The following is an 18,158-nucleotide window of genomic DNA, read 5'->3' on the forward strand; positions in this document are numbered from 1 at the left end:
CCACACTTATTGAATACAAATTACAACCCTAGCTATCTACAGTCAAAATGCATTATCCTCTTCTGAGTCACGTGACTCTACTCATTTCTTACCTCTTTGTTTATATAATGCTTCCTATATTTTTGTACATGCTCACGAACACTTTACCACCTGAGATGATTTCTTGACAGTCTAGCGATGTCAGAGAGCTCGGACGAAGAATCTCGACTCTACGATGCCCTTGAAGCTGCCTCCGAGGCTTCTTACAAGTTTCGAACAAGCTCCCAGTTGGAAGAGGGTGGTCCAGTTCTAGAAGATGACTACCTCCTCACTGAATACTCTCGGTTCCTGTCAGTTACGAATGATTATTCGAGTCCTTCTTCCATCCAAAGAGAGTAAGTGTGGTTCTATCACTTAGTAGTAGTATTGGATTTCAGTTCCTCCACTCATTCCAATACATATTTCAATTACGCTACATTCCTATCCTTGGAGTGGATTAGATCTTTGTTCTTTACTCTTCATTATTATTATTTACTTCATATTTTCTTTCCCCCCTTTTTTGACAACTTGACGTATGATATTGCTTTCATATTGATATAGTATGGAAATTTGAAGTTCGTAATTGTAATTCAACTCTTTCTGTATTTAATTTTGTATCTATTTAGTCAGTCCTTTTTGAAAGAACTGACTAAGGTGAAGACTGATAAATATTTCTTTAATTAATTAATTGTAACGAGATTGGTTATAAATGTGTCATGACTCATGTTGATGTATCAACATGACACAATATGGCGTGTAAGGTCATAACTCATAACTGAACAGATTCAGAAACTCTCGCAGACTTTTTGAATGGACTTGAGCCTTATAGAGGCCTATGTCTTATTTACAGAAGTTGAAAATCATACAAGCTATTGAATGAATTTTTGTATGAGGAGGACATGTGCATCTAGATTAAATAAATTCAGCGGGTTAAGATCTGGGTCCTTCGGGAGGCAGGATTCCATTGAGTTGAAGCAAGGCATTTTTAGCTTAGTTTAAGATGAGATTGAGGTCAGTCCTAGAAGGAGGTTTTATGTCGTTTCTGAACTTCAAGCGTTTGGAAATAGTGTCAATTATTCTAGAGGAGCCTCCAGCTTGCTCGCAATCTCCATGTTTGGCAAACCCCACGGAGAAGTGAAGAAAAATTTATTCTAAAATCAAACAATTAAATTGTCCTCTACTAGTTTATCTCTTAATACTTTTGTTGATAATAAACATCTTAAAATTTAATGACAAATAATAGAAAGACAATTATGCAACGTCGGTATTTCTCTCAATTATGGCCTATATATTCAAATTTATAGGAATATTATCTAAAAACTAAGATTTTTATTTAATACATGATACTTTTTTGGCTCCAATATGGCCTCAACTATAGTATAATCCTTTATTTTGTGACCTTGTGGGTTCTCCGAAGAATTCATTAAAATAATATATTAATAAAATGCAGGGTAGTTATTCCCCATTTAATATAAATATAATCCAGACTCATTTTTGATGCAAATCATTCTTGGTTGTTTTTCTATTGAAAAGACATACGTGCTTTTCATAAAGGAACAAATCGGTCAATATCGACTGTTGGAATCAGTCGAGTTATGGCACAGTTTATAGGACTATATCTTATTAATTGTACGTTAAATTACCAATATATTATGAATAATAGATTTTGTAAAATTTCTTTATTTAATTGCATTTTTTTAGGATCAGAAAACATCCTATGATGCTGGAGTATACAGTGGCCCCTAAGAAATAAGAGAAGAATTTATATCCTTTCATAAACTTCATACCTCAATTTAGACATGGCAGTGAAAACCTTGGATATCTTTTTTGCATCAATATTGTAGTGAATGAAGATAATCAGAATCTCTGAAGTCTAAGCAATTCATTTACACTAATTTCTTTATTTATTCCCATTGATAGTAATGCTTTTCTTCTTTAATGGTTTATTGGAATGTTTTTCGAGGCAATAAAAAAGGAGAGATAATATAAAATATTTGCTATTCAAACTGGATAAGAACTTTTAATTTTCTTGTTGATAAAATTGTGCTTAAGGATGCTCGATTCCCGAGAGATAATTGACGAAAAAAAATTCTCTTATTTCGTGGGACCTGCTAGTGTATACTCTACGTCTTTTTTTCTATAAAAAACAAACATCAATACTTTTTAATTCAATGATACAATTTTTAATCTATCCTTGTAAATATATCATATTATTTTTCTTAATTTTTTCTTGGACAAATATCATCGAATTATTGAGAAAAGGATATTGCTTTAAATGATATTGCTAAAATTACTTCAATTAACAAGTTGTAGCTTTATTATGTTCTTTTGAAAACTTAGAAATTTATAAAGTTGATTTTAATTATGTAGAACACGGTACATTATTGGCGTTCTTTCACTCACTAGGATAGTTTTTTTATAGTTTTCTTCCAGTTTAGTTACTACATTCCCTTCTCATTTTGTAAGCAACCCTTATCCGAAACCTGTCTATTCATTTTTATGATTTACCGGGATAAGTTTTTTGATAAGCATCATTTTTGTGTCCTAATATATCTATTTTCTCTCCTTTTAACTCACTAATTAATCACTGGTATTTTCAATTTGATAGGGGATTATACTTGGCGGAGGTCCATATCTCTTTTATTAATTAATCCATTTGTCCTAATTTCTCAGAATAACCTATACAGGAAGCAGAGGGTATTAGCCTCCTCACTTTTTGAGAATGTACAATGATAGCAGTAGAAAAAGAGACTTCTTTTCATTATAGTTTTTGGGCAGAACCATGATACAGTCTTGATTACATTGTATCAAAAAGCTATTTAGATCTTTTTTAAGTCTTTGCACTATATTCTATTAGGTATATGGTCAATGCCATATGGTCAACTTTACAATGATACCATTATTTAATTTTGGCTTCCCAATATTGTTTATTTATTGTAATATATGTAGGATGTTAATGGTGGATCAAACTGTGAGCCCATAATTTTTTTAATACCTTATTTATACTAGCTCATTATCATTTCCTTAAACATTAGTAAGTTATTCGTTTTATGCTCTCCGCCCCATTTTTTTTTTTGCTTCTTAAAGATGGGATTTGTAGAAAGTCCCTATTTGTATACAACATGCACAAATAATTACTTATTTTGGTAGATTAGCAACTCTTCAATTGTAGTTAGGGATGTAGGCCTCAAGATCAGTTTCTTCCCTCCAATCCCTTGATTGATGAGGAACCGTAGCTAACGGTATCATAGACTCCATTGGGTATCCCAGAACGATGCTCTAAAGTGTCTGAACGGGTCGGGAGATGTCATCCAGAGACCCCAAAAGCGACAACAAGAGGAACCTGACATTCCTGGTTGGTCTGAAAAGGTAAATTAAGGCCAAGCCCAAGTTAAATATAGTTAAAGACACTTTGTGAGCACAATAACTGTGAATAGAGTTGTCAAGGACTTGAACATTACCTCTTTTCGGCTCCTAGAAAAAGACCAGCACGTGGAGAGCTGCACAAAAATATTTCAGCTGTAGAAGATTGGCCAAATTCCTACTCAGAGATCTTTCTCAGACTAAAAAGATTATCACTGTCGACGCCCACTGCAACAGAAAAAATGATTGGTGGCCAGGAACGTCCTGTTACAAAAGGATAAGCATCCCTCCTCCATCATAGTCCTCGGTGTCATCTCAAGTGAGTGAGATTTCATGTCACCCTACTTCTTCCAGCCAATGCAAAGGCTCTCTAAGGAAAAATATTACAAAGCACGATTAATAAGTAAATTAATCTTAAGTTGCCGTTTCAGGCCCGGGGTTGACCCTGAGTGACCTTATGCCTGGTCATCGACAATCACTGAATAAGCTAAACAGCTTAAAATTGTGTGACGCACTCTGTCTCTAGCAAAGTTATACCTTGCACAAGAACACTGTTGTTCTTTGGAGGAACAAGTATTTGTTTCAAAAGGACTCTTTGCCAATGCACGGTCCCAAATTGGCTCCAAACCAATGTACTGTCTTTCTTGGACGTCGAAAATTCACCCTAGCTCCCCCGCCATCAACTCAATGGACTACTACGTCTAGATAAAGTTATAGGACAGGACTGGTGTCAGGTCCTACCCTCCATGAAGGCCAACATCGTGCTTGAACTCAAGAAACTGGATCCTACTCACGTCAGAAACGCTTGTGCTAGCTTTAGGTAAAAGATCGAGCCGTATGCAATAAAATGTTATTTCTAAGCTTATATTTTTAAATACAGGCTGTGGACCTTGACTATGCTACTCTCGATATTGATTGTATAAAGTAAAACTTTGTCTAGATTTATCTGTTAAATCCTGTAAAGGGGGATTCTTTGAAGTAGCGGCGGTGGTTTTTAACCTGTGGAGGGGAACCCAACGGAGCCCATGTCAAAGCTGGCCAAATACCGTTATGTGAGCACGATGATGGTAACTCTAGTGTTTGGTTTCGGTCTAGATATCCTAGACAGGCCTGAGACTGTTATATCTAATTCGGTCCAACAAAACACTCGGTCTGGATCGATCTCAAATAAACATTTTTTTCTAGATCGGTCCAAAGAAAAAAATTGGTCTACTTCAGTCCCCAAAAAATCGGTCTAAACCGATTTTACATATAAATTGGTCTAGACCGATTTTACATATAAATTTTTTATAACGTGACATCATATGTTTTTTCAAGTACAATGACTTCATACGATGTTTAAGCAGAGAAAGCTTGGACTAATTTTGATCCTGCCTTCTCTTATATGTATACTGAATTTGTTCTAGAACTTATCGTGCACTTTTGAGATTTTTTTGAAAAAAATGAATGACAGTTGATATAGAAAAAAGATTGATCTCTCATAATATATGAGACCGAATAAAATCGGTCCATAAAGTGAGACCGAAAAATTGGTCCTGAAAAAAATCACGTAAGACCGAACAGAAAAAAAATCGGTGCTAGACCGAGTCTCAATACTAGTAACTACGTCAAGATGTTGTAGTTACCATATTAGAGCGATAAGGGCCGATCCTGGGACTGCAGTCTTTCTTTCTTTCTTTTTAGACCGATCCAACACTATGCATCACTCAAAGGATTTTACCTTTATAAGTTGTATATTATGTTTGGGCAAACATTAACATTTTTTCCCATATACTAAAAACCGTAATTATTTTAAAATATGTTTGTATTATTACAATATTTTTAACTCTGTCTTTAATTTAAAACTTCTTTAATTGTTTCATATTTCTCTAACGTGGAATGGAGAAGGGTAGGAGTTTTTTTTTATGTGGAAGGAAAGCAATAATAATAAATAAGTAATTAAAGATAATCCAGAATAATACTCTTTGTAGATTAGTAAAAATTTAGTTGATTAAGCGTACTTGCGTAGTGTGGGTAAATATATGTAGTGTTAGATTCGAGTCAACATTTTCGAGTTCTGTTGAATTTGAGTCTTTGATGATTTCCTAAAGATATGTAATGTAGTAGTTTCTACTTTTGAACACATTAATGCCGACAATGTCCAGGCAGTAGTTTTAACTGACTCCTTAACAATTTAACATTATTTTATTAAAAGTGTACTTTTATAATTTTGATTTTAAGGTTTTTGGCATCGTTTCTCCCTGCAAAAAAAAAAAAAAAAAAAAAAAAAAAAATGGTTTTCTTTTTGTATAAGAAGAATAATATTTATTTTTTAAATTTGCAACTTCTAAAAACATTGTTTTACGAAAGTATTTCTCATTTTGTGTGGCGAGCAAGAAATCTTTCCACTTTGCTTTCATGGTTAATACTAGTGTTGGCAAATTCCTTTTTAAAATCAGGCCTTGGTTTAAAAAAAAATTAATTAATCTAGAACAATTCACAAAAAATTTAATTTTTTGAAGAAAAAAAAAAATCAAAATCCATAGTTACTCTGAAATAAAAATTTATGGAGTTTTCTAGAAATCCATAACTATTCTCAAAAAGTTAAATTTATAAATTAAATTTCAAATATTAAATTTTCTCGTAAAAATGAAAAATTCCTTAATCGGAGGGAGGTTACAGCCTCTCTAGCCCACACCTTGTGGACGCCCCTGGAATTGAGGATCCTATGTTCTTTCAAGATACGGTATGGGATTTTTATTGATTTCATTCATCTCATAGCTGCTCAAAGCTAGTCTAATTAAATTTTATGACAGCGCATCTGTTCTACTCCCAAAACATTCTTCAAATTGTCAGGATCATTTTGTTAGTTTTCGATTCTTTTTACCACACCGGCATATCATATTTTTCCGAACTATAGTTATTGTTATCCTAGAAACTCTAAGATGCACTTTATTTTAACTGTGTTCAATTGTATTCCTCTAATTTTTTGGTTGAGTTTCGATTAATTTAGTAAATGCAAATTCTTTCGAGTTCGAGTAATACTGGATTCCAACACTAATACGCAGTATGTACATACTTACTCTATGTGTTTTATACAAAATAATCTACGTCTAATGAAGTGCTAATGAAGATTTAATACTATATATTAACATATACATGTATTTTTTGGCCAATGGGTGGGGTTTCTAAACACACCTTACATTTGACTTAATTAAAAATAAAGAAATAAATACTAAATGCCCCTTTTTCTTATAGATAATAAAGGCATGTTGTTTTTTTCACGTTCAAGCTTAATTCCGTCTTAAATACTATAGGTGAAAAAATGTAAGCTTAGGGGATATGATTTCTCTCTAAATGAAAACCCTTGTATTTATCGAACTGTCTTTCATCATGTTACTAGCGGTAAAATACGCCATTATACGGAGTAATTAGGTGTCGATGAACATATAAATTTGGAGCTAGGAGTACTTCAGCTTGTTCCTAAACCTCTTATTAAGTCACATTCATTTTTTTAAATTTTATGTATCTCTTTTTTTCCTTTTTTAATATGAGTTGAACTAAACGTCTGCGAGATTTCAGTTTCATATTTTATACAACTCTTAATATATACTATAAATGTATATTAATTATGATGTACATCATAAAATAATATTATACTACCTTTTTTCTCCTTTATTCTGTATATGTAGTGTTGTGTCAGGCCTTAAGGCGAGTTACCACATCTATCGTGCGTCTACACATGTAAGTGTATGTATATTTACTTATATAAACACTTATACGTGTACAGACAACATATATATGGTAACCCACCTTTATTTATTAGTTCCAGTCGTCTTAAGACCGGTCTTATCAGACCTTGGGACCAGTCCTTAATACTGTCGCTCCTTTGGACAGTCACTAATTAAATAAAGAAGAAATAAAGTTGAGCGACGTCAAAATGGACCGAACTTTATAAGTTTTAGGAATGATGTCAGGACTTAACTGAACCGGACAGAGACTGAACTAGATAGGACTGCAGTCTTGAGTCAATAATAAAGATCGATACAACACTATGTACTATGTAGGTATTTGACATACATCAGGCAGTACTATATACAATACACACTCGATAATACATGCAAAACGACTTTTAGATTTCATAAACATCACATTGTTATTTCCTACATCAAATATATAAATATATGATATAGGTTCATAAGGGGCCACTATATATAGTGCCCCTTGTATACACACTCGATGCTTCATCAAAAATAAAAAAAATGATGTTATGTATTAGATCAAAAATACCTTAAACAGATATTCTGATATTGTACAAATAAACTTTGTATACTAATGATGTAATATAGAGCTGAGATTGAGTAGGCTATTAAATAAAGAATATTCTAATTTAATATTTTGAGCAATTCAATTTTAGAAAATAAATAAGTTTTATAAAAAATAGGTCATTAAAAGACAATGAAAAAAGACAGCAAATTTTGCTGTAAAGGACTCATTTTTGTGTATGCGGTCAACATCTTACAACTGTGAGACTACTTGATCTTAGAAACAAGAATGTAGCTTAGATCGTGTGTAGCTCAAGATCAGCGTGTCATATTTAAAAAAAAAAAAATGTGGTCAGTTATACGTCGTATATTAAGAAGTTGATAGTGTAGAGGATTTATATATATTTTTGTGAGACAAAAGTACTGTTAAATATTCTTTAAAAATAAATACTTCATTATCGGTATTTGCCATTTTGAATAATTTTAAAATTTTTATAGTTACACATATATTTTTTAAATTTTCTTTTAAATAGAAGGGTAGGAATTTTAAATTTGAAACAAGTTTAGACCTCAATATCTAAATAATCCTTGAGTTCTATAATTATGGAAGTGTGCTCTTCAGATTTAACTGACAAAACTGTATAAGATAAAATACAAAATCCTTGAGGTTTCCTTCGAATACGAACGCCGGGTGTACGCCCAAGAACACACATAACTCCATACATAATTATGCTAGAGAGCTTAAATTGATGTTAACTGATCCGGTTTTATGTTAGAATTTTATGTTGGTGCAGTTTGTCAGATTTGGGTAATTGGAACCGGATTTATTCTGGAAAAAACTCCCACATTTTTAAGATCTTTATGTTTTGGGCAACAAAAATGTTGCCTCGTAGCCAGCTGGATCTAAACTCCTTGGACTACTATTTGTGGGCGGCCTTGGAGATATAGTCCAACAAATGTGTACAAAGCACTATTGTCTCCTTTTGGGCTTCCATTCTCGAGGTAGTGCCCAATATGGAGATGAGTTCCTCATTAATGCATGTGCCAGGCTTAGAACCAGGTTGGAGGCTGTGATTGATGCTGGAGGAGTTTCATTTTTGTGATTGACTTCACTATGGACCCAGTCATGTTAGAGAAAAATATTTATGAAATGCGGAATCAATTTGGGGAAAAATTGTAATATAAATTATCCTTTTCCCAGATTTTAAATCCAGCCCATCTTGTAGATAAAATCCATTTATCTTTTTTTTAAAGGTGGTGGGGGGTTAGTTTTATTTTGCCGTCAAAATGTCATGCAGACAAAATGCATCCAAGTATTCAAGGAAAATCATTAACCTTTTGCAAAAAAAAAAAAAAAAAAAAAAAAAAAAAAAAAAAAAAAAAATTCAAAGTAGAGTTTGAATTACACTATTATTCCTCGACGAATTATCGTCGATTTCTATGAACAAGGATTATTCTAATTAATCCGTGTGAGGCTTCGCAACTTGAACAATGAAAGAATTAAAAATCGATGAATTCTATTTGAATGGCCAGATCGGTGGGAGTATTAGTATATGTATTGGCCTCTTAAATCAAATTATGGCTCTTAAGTATAGCTAAAATTCTTGGTATCTGAACTCATCCCATTCATTTGAATACAAAATCTACAATTGACTCAAATATGTTGATGAAATATTGGGCTGTCCTTTTTCTTGATTTTTGTTCAAGATTGTTAATATGTTGACGTACCACATGTATTGAATTAAAAGGGTTGAAAGATAAAGAATATTTAGAATTTATCGAAATTAAAATCTTCAAATTTTTTGCAACACATATTTTGAATATTCTACTTCTTTTCTCCTAAGGAGTTCTCTGAATGTTGATTGTTTAAAATTACACAAACTCTTATGGACGGCGCTCATTTTTCACTCAGTCTCCAATCTTGTCAAAAAGTACCACTTCATGGCTGCTTGGTTTTCAGTCTGAAACAAAGCTATTCATAGCCTGAAAAAATGATATTCGTAGTTTTAAAGTTACTCATAACTTATAATTAACTTTAACAGAGTTGACATTTTTGTATAGAAAAAAGAGCGCAAGGAGAAGGCGGGAATAATACAAATGGGGGTTCTACTGAATTAAGAGCCTTATTATAACAGCTGGTTGTTATATGATTCACTTATGAATTAAGATGGGATCAGTGTAAAGAAAAAACTAAGTTAACCGATTAGAAAAGGAAAAACGGTTGATGCGTGTGCTCTTTATTCTCTTTTTAATTATTTAATAGGTCATTGGGATATTAACATATCTCTCTGAAAGAAGAATTCTCGCCTGTGTTTGATGTAAATCATTTATAAATGCATAATAAAATAAATATATATGAATTTAACCCTATAGAGACCAGTGGAGTTGAATATATAAAGGTGAATAGTCTTTTGAGTTTTTGTTCGAAGTTGTAATTCAAGCTAGATTATTATACCATATTATATTCTTAATTGTTGTATAGTACCTTTTTAGCAAGTTTGCAAAGATAAATAAAAATGAGTTATACAAATGATTTTTTTGGTGTACTTCTGAAAGGACACAGGTCCATATAGGGTTAAATATAATTATAATATTTTCCCTGTAATAATACTATTTCAAATATAGAAGTTTCTCTTCTTTCTAGAAGTTATTCATTTTCTGCCACCAAAATAATATAACAGGCAGCTGATATTAACAAGGGTCTTAATTCAGTATTACCATATGTCTCCCTCCCCCCTTCTCCTCACGCTCTTACACAAATCCCATCTCTACTCATAACTAGATTTACGTATGTGACCATGCACCATTATTATATTCATTTTTGAAACCCTCAAGTGTTATCCAAATCTTAATGATAATTCCATTCAGCATGGTAATTTTCTTAAACTTATTCCACTTTTTGTATCTTTATGTTCCTTCTATTCATCTTTAAGTTAAATTGTGGTGATAGAATTAGTCAAAGACATATTTTAATAAATGAGCCAATATCTATGATATAATTGACGTGTCGTTCGTTTTTAACTTTTTCTTACTGGAATTGAAATAAAATAAAATGAAGGGTGGACAATTATGGGGGAGCAGACACCTTAATGTGTGGGCATATAAATAATTTAATATTTTCCTTTTAATATAATCTCATTATTAGAATAAGAAAATATCAAATAAATTATTGTCATTTTTGTTGATATTATATACATAATATTTGTATTGTATATGCTTAGACACTAACGACCTGTTATAATATATTATAACGAACGAGGTTTTTTTATTATTTCTTCATCTATTTGTGTATGTACAGGGTAGTCCATAATTAGAGTCCCCTTATAAATTAAATTACTCACAGATTATGATTTGTGTTCGAATATGACATATTTTTACTTTTTACGGCTTGTTTAATATTGTCATACTAATATCTCATTTAATATGCTTGTCCTTGTACAGAACCGTGACCAGTAATTTTGCTTCGAACATTTTTACATCAAAATACAGGCCAGTCCAGAATTACATTCCCTTTAACTGTAACGTCATTTAATTAAAATTATGGTGTGTTGTGATTTCGTTACCCAAATCAGAAATATTGCGACAGGAACGCGCTGCGAATTATGTTCAAGGATGGTGAAAATACTATTTTGAGCACTTTTGGCCTCCCTCTTTATCTTATCTTAACCGTCTGGGACTTTGGAATAGTGGAGAAAGAGAGAGGTCATTACAGTTTCCAGACTCAGCAAGTACTCCACGGGGTAGTCGCGTTGTTAAAATATTATGGAAGACGTTGTATGTACTAAATCTAAGTAAATCAGTAGACGTCTAGAAGTAGTTATTCAAAACCGTTCTAGTATGAACAGGGGCTAATGTTCTCTCCTCCCACTAGACATCATTTTATTCGAAGTGTAGTTCCCTGAGATACGTTTAACTCCTTACAAATTTTGAACACTTTGTCATTGGAATGTCTGATGAGTGGATTTCGTTTGGCATCTCAAAAACCGTTGAAATATTTGATTTTCTTTTCTAAACGCAGAACAATAATTGCTGAATAATTATAATTGTTTACGAAACTTTTGTAATGGGATTCATTATACCTCTTAAAGAATCATTTCAATTTGTGTGTCACAAGTAAATGTACACAGAGTCTATTTGATTGGTGAAAGGACGAAGAGAGTACAGTAATATCTTGAAATACGAGTCCCCTAACATAGGATTTGTTTTGAGATAGAAGCTGGACTCCGAGCAAAAATTTGCCATGAGATACGATTTTTTTAAATTTTCATTTAATTTGTCATATGGAGTTGCACTGATTAAGTATAAGTAAACAATATGGTATTACATTTACTCCATCTAATCTAGGGGTGATCTTTGAAAAACATATACATAAAGTATATTAAATTCTCTAGGAACAAGCGAATATCGAACTTACACACAGTGACATCAAGGGGTATAATTTCTTCCGAGTGTTTTGTTCATTGAGCTACGTCGTTCCATCATAAAGATTTTTTTTATTATAGATAAGAGCTGTTTGAAAATTGACATTGGGACGTGAGAACTGCTTTATGTTTAATTTAATTTTTTTATGGGAAAAATTGCTTCAACCTACAAGCTAGGTCCAGGATTGAATTAAAAACGTGTGTCTAGGTATTACTGTAGTTGTTTGCCCAATTTGTGCAAATTTTGTGAACATATATTAGATATGTACGTGTAGTAAACATAGATAAGAAGGACCTACCTATTAGTCCAGCTATCTCCCCATGATTTGATTCCTTTATTATTGATGTTTATCAATTTGCCAATGAACATATAAGTGAATGGATGATATCCATTTTTTATTTATTTTATTATGAGGGTTTTTTATTTTATTTTTATACTACAATATGTATTAGGTATTATATATTCTGTGGGATTCAATGTGCTTACAATTTTCACATTGGTTTTTGTTTTTTCTTGCTTTATTTAAAAAATACAATCTTTTTATTTCTTTTATTTATATTTAATTCAAAATTTGGTATCTAGATTGTTACTTTATTTCAGTTATAATATGAGAAAGAACAACAATAAATTAAGCCCACTAACAAGGGAGCATTAAATTATATATATCTAAAGAATAGGTACATATAATTTAAAGAGTCGTCCCCTCCAGATAATAATGTGTATAAATATTGAATGAATGAACGAGGCTTGATTAAATTTCTATTTATATATTATGCCATAATCGTCTCCTCCATATTTGAAAAATAAAGATTACTTTTCTCTTTCTTTTCAAATCCACTGATAACAATAATTACATTATTGGTAGTAAGTGCTTTTCATAAAGAACATTCCCCCTAATAATTATTTTCCCTTCTTTTTAATTAGGCGCTATCAAATAGGCCAAAGGATATCAGCTCTCTACACTCAGGACGACCGATGGTATCCTGCCAAGATTCTTAGTTTCACTACACTCGAAAATGGAGAACGTAAATATACGGTTCGTTATAAATTCCATGGAAATCTTGAGGAGTTGGAGAGTTCACACATACGGAAGCGAGTGAATAGTAAGGTTCGGAAGCGGAGAAAGCATCACCAAAAGCGTCGTAAAGGTAATTAAAACTGTAAAGAGTTATTTTCAAATATTGAATTTTTTGAGAAAAAATTTCAAAAATCAATAGTTATTCATAGAAAATTAATTTTTTGCGGAAACAAATTCAAAAATCCATAGTTATTCACAGAAAATTAAATTTTTTGGAAAAAGTTTAAAAAACTAAATGAAATTTCCAATATTCCATATTGTGAAAAAAAAATTCAAATATAAAATTTTCTAGTAAAAAGCAAAAAATCCTTCATTAGGGGGGGGGGGCTAAAGACCCTCCAGCTCACCGCCTGCGGACGCCCCTGGTATTTTTTCTAGAACATGTTATGTACAGATATTTATAATACTTGTAAGATATTTGTTTAATATAATGAAAAGATCAATGACCGTTGATCTAGTAAACTAGAAATTCGAACTCATATAATATATGATTCCGAAAAAAATTGGCCCATTAAATGAGACTGAAGTATATCAGTGGCCAGTCTGGACCGAAAAATATGTGTGTAAATAATCACTTAAAACCGAATTGAAAAAAAGTCTGCGACTGGAGGAGTCTCAACAGTAATTATAATCCTTCACTACTGTGAGTTTTGTACCTATTGTGGTATTTTTACTCACGTTGGGAGATATTTTCTTTTGGGTAAATAAGTTTTTATGAATAAAAATGTGTTGAGTATTTCAAGAATGCTTACCTCCCGTTTTTTCTCTCCCCATCCTTCCCTTTTACGGTGAATTGTTTCATAGAAATATAAAAACAAAAAATAATGTTTTAATTATTGTTTTGTTCCTATATGTATTAAGACAACTACAATAATCATTTCCTTTAGTGTTGCATTCAAGTTAGGTATAGTAATTGACAATTGTATCAAGTCCAATTGGAGTTTTTGAGCATTGAGTAAAGGCATCAGGCCAATAGATAATTGATAAAATCATGTTCAACAATTAAGTCAGTTTGATCACCTCAATTAGGAAGTCAATAAGTATTAGTGTTGTATCAGTCCTCATTTATTCGGTGCAATCCAATCTTTGGACCGGTCCTATTAGTCCTTGGGAATGCTCCTTACAACTTTCGGACTGTGAGTACTAGAACTGATATAAAAAGAATAAATAAAGGGGATTGACGTCATAAGGATCGAACTTTATCAGCTTTAGGACGGATATGCAAGACTTAAGTGGACCAGACCAAGACTGAACTGGTCTTCAGTCTGGATCGACACAGCACTAATTACTATTAATCAATTAATGTTGGTTATGTTAGAAAATCTGATTTGCATGATAGAAACCGAAGTTGAAAGTCAATGACTATGTATTAGTATTCCATGTCTTGCTCAAACAAGTTTGTAATGCCATTTTTCCTTCATTGTTTGACCACTTCAAAGGAACTTGAAGCGTTCCTGGTGGGATAGTTGTTGAAGTTAATCAAATTTATTTTTTAATCTATACTCTAATATTTCGAGTTTATTTGAATTTTTCAAATACTATTTGGAGGAAGTTTGATTATTTTTCATAAAATTGTCAACTTTAGTAAAGCCAAGTTTATTTGAGTTGGAAATCTAAATCTTATTTCCTTTCTTAAAAAAAAGAAAGAAAGAAGATGATGATTGATTTTTTCTCATTGATTTCATTTAAATAATAATGAAGTAGCAATTAAATTAAATGTGTTTCATAATTTTAATTGTAAAAGTATCAACTTAAAAATTTTACATATTAACCAATGACTTTTGTACATATTAATTAATAAATAGCTAAGAATGGTAACAAAAGATCGAAAAAACAGAGGAAATATCACATAGTATGTACATTAAATAGCTAGTAGCTTGAAGTATAGTGTAACTTTGCAAGACAATAAAAAAATAGTTTCTCTTTAAAACTTTGTTTAACTTGTTGAACTCTTGTATCTCTTCGGGGTTTGCCGTGAAGGCGGTTCTTTACTTCAGAAAGTTAATAAGTTTTAAAAAAATAGGCACTTGGTGTATGTAGGTAACATATTGGAGGAAGTAAAGAACCTGTTTACAAATTATTATTATTGATTAGAATAACACACTCCTTGGTGGCGTTAGTAACTAGGAAATACTACTAACCTAAGGAATGAACGATTTGTTCGAAGGTGATTTAGGTAAATAAAGTTACATATTTTAAGTAGAGAAAAGAAATAAGAAGGTGATTATATAAGCTGCACATAATATTGAATTGAAACAAAAAGCACTAAATACAGTTTTTTCAAAGAAGGAATCTTCGTTTGAGGTAGTCCAGTGAGAGAATTTTTTTAAAAAGATTTGAGATCACTTTTTTAAACATAAAGTATATACATGGGTGACTTTTCCAGTACATAATTTTGTTATTTCTTTCATTTACAGAAGGCAAGAAATAACTTCGTGAACGCGAGGTGAGCTGAGAGGATGCATGCTCAAAAAATGCCTGGATATATCGTCCAAGTTCTTCAGAACATCGTCATGAGCCTTCCAAATGGGAGATAATCTTAAATCACTGGACGTTTGGAATCGAGCACATTCCCTCCAAAGAGCATCATTGCTCAAATTAAGCCGATGAGAAGAATTTTCAACAAAGTAGATGTCTTGAATTTCTCTTAATAATCGTCGTTTAAGCCCTGCTGAAGAGGAACTCGACTCTACGGCGTGAAGATCTCTTGATAACAATAAAAAGTCTAGCCAGTCCACACGAAGAGTCTCTTCCTCACATTCTTCGTCCAAAGAGTGGAGAAACTCTTTAAATTCTTCTGTGCGTTCAGTCGAAGATAGGATATTTTCAAGAGTATTGGGTGGTGTGCTTGGACGAGATCTTTGCTAAAAGATAAAATGGAATAATAAATTAGGACTTTCCTCGTAATTAATGGACGGCTAAATACAATCATTTTTATATCATAATAATACATATTTTTCTATCAATATTAAGTTAAACTGCGGATATTTATTAATTATAATTAATATAATATCTAACTGCCACTCTATTGCCAAATAAAGTATCTATCTTTAAAACATAGATATTCAATAATATATCTGATTGCTCTGATTTTTGTGTGTTCACTGTTCGTGCATGTATTTAGATTGATGCATGGTACATAGAATTAAAATCGTGATGGTTGTTTTTCTAGAATCCCACTTCTTATATGATGATCCCAATGATCATTAAAGATAATCTATCAATAAAAAGTTGTAATAAAAATAAACCATCACGAATTCTTCATTTATCTTTTGTAGTACCAAGGATGGGAAGGTTATATGAACATATAACCTATATATCTATATATTGATAGCATTTATTTAATTTTTCAAGAGCGTACGTACATGATTAATAAGTTTATATAATATCAAATAAGTATAGGTAGTAATTTTGTAATCTGAATGATTTTAGAAACAAATATAAAATTTTCTATGAATCTACAACTCTCTTTATTTATACTTTTAATGAAATAAATTAAATAAAGTTACTTGTATTAATTTCCTATTTCACGAGTGGGGTAAATATACTATTGTTGTCTCTTACAATATTAATTTAATTATGGAAGGTTTAGAAACTTAAGTGACATTGTCTGATATTTTGGGTACCTTTTAACAAATTTTTATATTTCATTTTTTTCAGAATATAATAGAAATTACATATTGGCAATTCAAAAATCTAGCAAATTTTTAGCTATTTACTGTTGTCTTTTGAATTTTGGTCAAATACACAAAAATAATAAAAATGGAATTTAATCATATAAGTATAAGATTAGAAAATATAATCTTTTTAAAACAAATGGTTACCAAAATTTAAAATTGAACAAGAGGAAATAAAGTCTTGAAGCGAAAGGACCTTTTGACAAATTCTAGTGTACTAAAACGTTATCCCATTAACTTACAACTTTGTTATTCTTTTTTTTTATGTAAAAATATGATATATGCTTAAAATTATCCAATTCTGAAATATGAGTGGCAGATTTATAGTACATCAGAAATGTTCAATATTAATAAAGGGATCGATTCAAATCCCAAGTTTATCAACTTCCTTATACATTATGTGTAATATTACGTCATTAAATGTAGTTGTTCAATTTATGCATGATTATGAATCCACTTGAACTACTCCATAAATCAAATTTGAGAGAGAAAAACAACCATTATGCATTATATTAAAGGAAGTGCTTCCTCCTTTTGTGAAAAGGAACAGAATATCATAATTGATTTATAATAGTGAAAATGAGGATGATAAGTATATAGAACCGTCTATCGTCTCACTTTATCCCCTACCCTTCATCTCTTCGTGCTTCATAATGTTTCACAGCTAATACATAGAGAATTACAAAGAGAAACGGGATTTCCTGTTGAATGATGATATCCAAAAAAAAAAAAATATATATATAATTTTATCTTTGGAAACCTTAGCCATTAATTTCAACAACAAAAATGACAATCAATGAATAATGTAGTGATAAACAAAATGAGGTCATGTATATGCTTCTAAAATATTAAATACTCCCGTTAGACATGTGTATGAACAATGTACACATCATAAGAGTTGATACTGACTCTCATTAATAGAATAAGTATCTGGGAGAAAAGGGAGGTTTTATGAAAATATGTAATTATCAAAATTTTGTTGGTTATAAGTTATATGTGATGAGTTTAACACAAAAACAATCTCAAACAAAAATGCTTAGAATGAAAAAGGATCAATATATATTTAACTCAATATTTCATAGGCATATTTTGGTCAATTATAGTCTTTGTTTTAAATTTAGGGGATGACTTGAGATACACAGAAATGTTAAATATAGTTTAAAACCTTCAATTGATATAAGAGATTTAATTTAGCCCCAATATGGCCTCTTCCAATTACATAAAATCTATCAATTTTTAATTATTTCATTGTGACAATTAGAGTTGTGCCAGTCCTAATTTATTCAATCTAGCCCATTCCAGTATTAGGACTGGTTTTTAAGTATGTCGCAAGGTTAATAAAAATAATAGTATTTC

At 31.4% G+C, this 18,158-nt stretch overlaps 2 protein-coding genes across 9 annotated transcripts in view; one reads left to right on the top strand and one right to left on the bottom strand.

The window, feature by feature from the left end:
- The first annotated feature begins 93 nt into the window (after nt 1-93).
- LOC121118433 (uncharacterized) lies at nt 94-16,582 on the top strand. Of its 2 annotated transcripts, XM_040713022.2 has the most exons (3): nt 94-374; nt 12,972-13,195; nt 15,543-16,582. In XM_040713022.2, the coding sequence occupies exons 1-3, from the start codon at nt 178-180 to the stop codon at nt 15,554-15,556; spliced, it is 435 nt and encodes a 144-aa protein (XP_040568956.1). In that variant the 5' UTR covers nt 94-177; the 3' UTR covers nt 15,557-16,582. The 2 variants fall into 2 exon arrangements, 1 of the variants encoding a protein (XP_040568956.1); XR_011780224.1 differs by lacking the exons at nt 12,972-13,195; nt 15,543-16,582 and adding an exon at nt 1,720-2,009 and having other exon boundaries at nt 132-374.
- LOC121118431 (uncharacterized) overlaps nt 14,843-18,158 on the bottom strand; it is a 61,914-nt gene continuing 58,598 nt past the window's right edge. For all 7 annotated transcript variants that reach the window (XM_071888658.1, XM_040713017.2, XM_040713021.2 and 4 more), the window contains exon 3: nt 14,843-15,989. In XM_071888658.1, the coding sequence (XP_071744759.1) occupies nt 15,537-15,989 (453 nt within the window). In that variant the 3' untranslated portion in view covers nt 14,843-15,536. The remainder of the gene's footprint in view (nt 15,990-18,158) is intronic.

The sequence above is a fragment of the Lepeophtheirus salmonis genome, chromosome 5 (genome assembly GCF_016086655.4).
Source record: "Lepeophtheirus salmonis chromosome 5, UVic_Lsal_1.4, whole genome shotgun sequence".
In the NCBI taxonomy this organism is placed as follows: Eukaryota; Metazoa; Arthropoda; class Copepoda; order Siphonostomatoida; family Caligidae; genus Lepeophtheirus; species Lepeophtheirus salmonis.

Coding starts and splice junctions, on each gene's coding strand:
- LOC121118433 (XM_040713022.2), top strand. CDS start 178: ATGTCAGAGAGCTCGGACGAAGAATCTCGACTCTACGATGCCCTTGAA. Junction 375..12,971: donor CCTTCTTCCATCCAAAGAGA/GTAAGTGTGGTT, acceptor CTTTTTAATTAG/GCGCTATCAAATAGGCCAAA.